The 4,946-nt window shown below is 38.3% G+C and overlaps 1 protein-coding gene across 1 annotated transcript in view; it reads right to left on the reverse strand.

Moving 5' to 3' along the window:
- Nucleotides 1–2,942: 2,942 nt before the first annotated feature.
- Nucleotides 2,943–4,946, reverse strand: part of NBN (nibrin) — a 25,645-nt gene continuing 23,641 nt past the window's right edge. The window contains exons 13-14 of the mRNA XM_023522093.1: nt 4,348–4,397; nt 2,943–3,127 (exon numbers count right to left, since the gene is read on the reverse strand). Coding sequence (XP_023377861.1) covers nt 3,097–3,127; nt 4,348–4,397 — 81 coding nt within the window. The 3' untranslated portion in view covers nt 2,943–3,096. The remainder of the gene's footprint in view (nt 3,128–4,347; nt 4,398–4,946) is intronic.

Raw genomic sequence — 4,946 nt, forward strand, 5'->3', positions numbered from 1 at the left:
AGTACTGGAAGTCCTAGCTAGAGCAGTCAGGCAAGAAAAAGAAACAAGAGGCTTCAAATCACACAGGAAGAAGTAAAATGGTCTCTATTTACAGATGACGGGATATTATAAATAGAAAACCCTACAGACTCCACCAAAAAGCTATTAGAACTAATAAATAAATTCCGTAAAGTTGCAGGATACAAAATATACAAAAATCACTTGCATCTCCATACACTAATACTGAACTACCAGAAAAAGAATAATCCCATTTACAACAGCATAAAAAAGAAAATACTTAGAAATAAATTCAACCCAGTTGGTGAAAAGATTTATTTGCTGAATACTGTAAGATGCGGATGAAAGAAACTGAAGAAGACACAAATAAATGGAAAGCTATTCTAAGCTCACGGATTGGAAGAATTAATATTGTTACATTTTCATAGTACTAAAAGCAATGTACAGATTCAATGCAATCCTTATCAAAATCCCAATGGCATTTTTCACAAAAGTAGAACAATCCTAAAATCTGTATGGAGCCACAAAAAACTCCAAATAGCCAAAGCAGTCTAAGAAAAAAAAAACAAAGCTGGAGGCAGCACACTTTCTGATTTCAAAGTATACTACAAAGCTGTGTTAATCAAAACAGCGTGCTACGGGCATTAAAAGACACGTAGCTCAGACAAAATGCAGAGCCAGGAATGAAGCCAGGCATTTATGGCCAATTAATTTTTGACGAAGGAGCCATGAATATACAATGGGGAAAGGACAGTCTTCAGTAAATGGTGTTTGGAAAACTGGAGAGCCGCGTGCAAAAGGATGAAATTGGGCCAGTATCTTGCATCCTACATGAAAATCAAACTCAAAACCAATTAAAAACTTGAACGTAAGACCTGAAATCATAAAACTCCTAGAAGAAAACAGGCAGTGACTCCCTAACACTGGCCTTGAGAACAATTTTTTTGGATTTGACAACAAAGGCAATTAAAGAAAAACAAGTGGAATTACCCGCATCAAACTAAAAAGCTGCTGCACACCAGAAGAAACCGTTAACAAAATGAAAAAGCAACCTAGAAGATGGAAGGAAACATCTGTGACTCATATAGCTGATGAGGGGATTAATATCCAAAACATATGAAGAACTCATACAACTCAATAGCAAAAACCAAAGAATCCGATTAAAAAATGGGCAGAGGAACTAAACAGACATTTGTCCAAAGACATACAAATGACCGACGAGTGCATGAAAAGGTGGTCAATACCACTAACCATCAGGACAAGGCAATGAAAAGCACACGAGGTATTTATGACCTCACACCTGTTGGAATGGATGTCGCCAAGAAGAGGAGTGTTGCTGAGGACGTGGAGAAAAGGGAACCCTACTGCACTGTCCGCGGGGATGTCAATGATACAGCGGCCATGGAAAACAGCATGGAGATTCCTCAAAAAAGCAACTCCCATGTGATTGAGCAATTCCGCTTCTGGCTATTCACCTGAAGGAAGCAAAGTCACTATCTCAGAGAGATGTGTACCGCCATGGTACACTGCAGTGTTATTTACAACAGCCAGAACATGAAAACAGCCTGGGCAACCATCAACAGATGAATACATTTAAAAAATGTAGTATACGTACACACTGGAATACTACCCGGCCATAAAAAGAAGGAAATCCTGCTATTTGTGACAACGTGACATTTGTCCAAAGACATACAAACGGACCTACATAGTATTATGTTACGTGAAATAAGTTAGACAAAGGCAAGTACTGTATGACCTCGCTTATATGTGGACGCTCAAAAAAGGAACTCTTAGAAACTGTGAACAGGCTGGTGGCTGCCTGAGGCAGGGGGTGGGGAAATGGGTCAAGGTGATCAAAAGCTACAAATGTTCAAAGTTAAATGAGTTCTAGGGTTGTAATTTACAGCATGGTGCCTATTATTAACAATACGATTTTGCATATTTGATAGCCGATAACAGAGATCTTAAGGTTCTTATATATATTGCAAAATGATTACCACGCTTCATCTTTCATGAAGATCTAGCGATGGTACAAATTAATTTATGGATAATTCTTCATACTATGCTATCTCTAACAACCTAAAAAGTAAGCTTGTTTGGGAGGCAGAGCCTAGGAACCTTTCAGTCAATATCGAAAACCTGTTCTGCTTCCTAGGACATAATGCACCAGTCCTTAGAGTGACCAAAAAAAAAAAAAAAAAAAAAAAACTTTACCATAATTCTAATGTACAGCTAAAGTTGTTTGTCTACATTTAACAAAATCTTAAAAAATGCATTCCTTTTGTTACTCACAACCTCCCTGTAAGGTAGAAAGAAGACAATCTTACTGTTTCTACTTCGCAGATACAAAGCTAGGTCTGTAAGAAGCTCAAAACAGAGGTGCACCCAGCTCAGTAAGATGACCAGACGGGTCTCTCCACTCTAGTGAGGTGTACCCACAAGCTTCAGGAAGTCTTCTACAGTGTCTGCAGTTGCCAGCACCAGAATATGTGGTGACATCTTCACTGAAATTCATTTCATTTAAGGTCACTTCAGCTCAGAGAAGACTACTGCATAATGGAAAAGAAAAAAATTTTAAAAATTATGTTCTGATTTGTCTATGGTCTTCCGATCTATTCAGGGGCGAGCGGCAAGGTGCAGAACACTGTATATGTTATATGCTATCATTTTTGTAGAAAATTATTGAATAGGCATTAAAAATCTCTGCAAAGACTCATAAGAAATGAACATCGTGAATTTTTTCTGAGGAGTGGAAAAACGTAGCTAGGACAGTGGTGGAAGAGAGACTTTTTAATTCTTTACCCTTTTATACTTTCAGAATTTTGAACAGTGACTAACCACTCAATAAAAAGCAAATTTAAAGATGAAAAAAAATTATCGTAAGAGATGAGATGACAAAGACTGAAAACGGAACAAACCATACTACTTGTCACACACAAAAGAAATGGAGTTTTGTGTATTTTATTTAACAAATTCAGGCCATGGCATATTTGTAACTTAAGTTCACTCTATATACTATATGCATGTATCCCAGAGAAAAAAAGGAAGTAAATGCTTGATAGAAAATGTTTTCCTGTGGCTTCCTTATAAAATGCTCAATTATCTTCTCCTTTTCATATTAGGATTGTATCTGCAAAGAAAGAAATGGGGTTAAATGATATCTAGATAAATGATAGCATTTCTTTCACTTTTCAAAATACATAGTCACACTTTAGCAAACAGAATGAGAATCCCAAGTTTACCCTTAGAATCAGATATTAAGCACTGACATTTTTACTTTCATTTATCCTTTTGATGTTGCTTTGATGACTAGTAAAATGTCAACAAAAAGAATCCTATGAAAGCATTAAAATAATAAACAAAAACAATAGTTTAAAAATATGTGTCTATACTTCTTCCGGTGCGGCTTCAAACAGTCGTTCCCCTCCCCACCCTAACCCACCCCCACAGTCCCAATTAACGCATACCATTTGCACAAAAAAGCGCAACGAACCTAAAATATAATTACTTTACGGAATTTTCTCCTATAGCAATTCAACAAATGTAGCTGGGCAAACAGATGTTCTCATTTGACTACTTATGAAAAATCATTGCTTCTCGGCCTTTTGGCTGAAATCAAGTGAAAAATCAGCACTGTCAACATTTTGACCGATTCGTACTGTCAGTGATAAAATTAAAGAACCAAATTTGCTGCAAAACAGACTTAAAAATATAGTACGTTCTTTATTTTGCCTTTAAGTTTGGGAAAATGTTATTGTCCCCTATCAATCCATAATAGAATATTTTACAATATTTGAGAACTAATTATTATAAGGTTTGTTGGGCCTGTAAGAATGCTGAAAATAAGTTAAATCAGAATTGAATTATAATTATTCATTTTAACTTCACTAAACCTCCCACAAGAACCTGCTTTGAAACCCTAATCCGGCCTTTTGTTTTTATGCATGTGCCCATTAAAACTAAACAAACGGTCTGGTATCTTGTCTTAATTCGAAACTATTCAGTCATAATTGTACTAACGGCTGAAAATCTCACGAATTTATCAGCCACATTCACCCGGCTCAAGAAGCTTCTTTGCCTGAATGCCCCGGGCAGATTTTCCATATCCTGTGGTGCGGTCCACTGAGTCCGCCCCACCCGTGATGCTATCTATGTCCGGTGAGCCCAAGGAAGAAGTGCTCAAGTAGTAAAAAGAAATACACAGCTGAAAAACAAAACACCCTTTAGGTGAAGGGACCAAGTGTCAGTTTCTAAGGACAGAAGAAAAATATTTCATCTCTACGAATAAAACTGAATTTTATATACATCGCTCGCTTTAAGATTCATGAGAAAGCTGAAATCAGACTTTACCTAAAGAGGTCATCAGCGAGAGACTCTTCTTTTGCTTGTTGATTTTGCACCTGTAAAATCAACAGAATTTCAAACATTCGCTCCGCGATGCACACACGGTTAGTGGCCTGCTGCTCTGGCTGGTCAGTCGCCTCTACGATGTCCGCACCAGGCCGCCAGGTTCTGAGTTCTTGCCCAGCCAACGCCCCTCTCCATTGCCACGCACACCACGATTACTGCAAAGTCCTCTAATCGAACAACTTCCCCCGGCCAATCTCCTCTCACAGGCGACCATTTGAGAGGTTGAGTTTTTAAACCTTTTGCCAGCAGAACCCTTTCGCTAACCGTACCCTCAGTGTTCTGAGGTCACACCACTGACGACGGAGCTGAGGGCGACACACGCCCCACCTGCGACCTGAGCGGCTCTCCAGGTGAAACAGAAGACGTGTGCGTCTACAAAGCAGCTGTCAGAGAAGCTGCTGACGTCCTTACCGTCCTGAATATTCTTAAAGCCTCCTGGTAGAGGGAGCTAATTTTAAAGTTATAAGACAGGAAAAATCAGCTTTATTTTATATACTTTAGTACAAACGGTAAGTAAAGTAGTATCAAGAAATAGAAAG

This window comes from Pteropus vampyrus, unplaced genomic scaffold (assembly GCF_000151845.1).
Source record: "Pteropus vampyrus isolate Shadow unplaced genomic scaffold, Pvam_2.0 Scaffold330, whole genome shotgun sequence".
Lineage (NCBI taxonomy): Eukaryota > Metazoa > Chordata > Mammalia > Chiroptera > Pteropodidae > Pteropus > Pteropus vampyrus.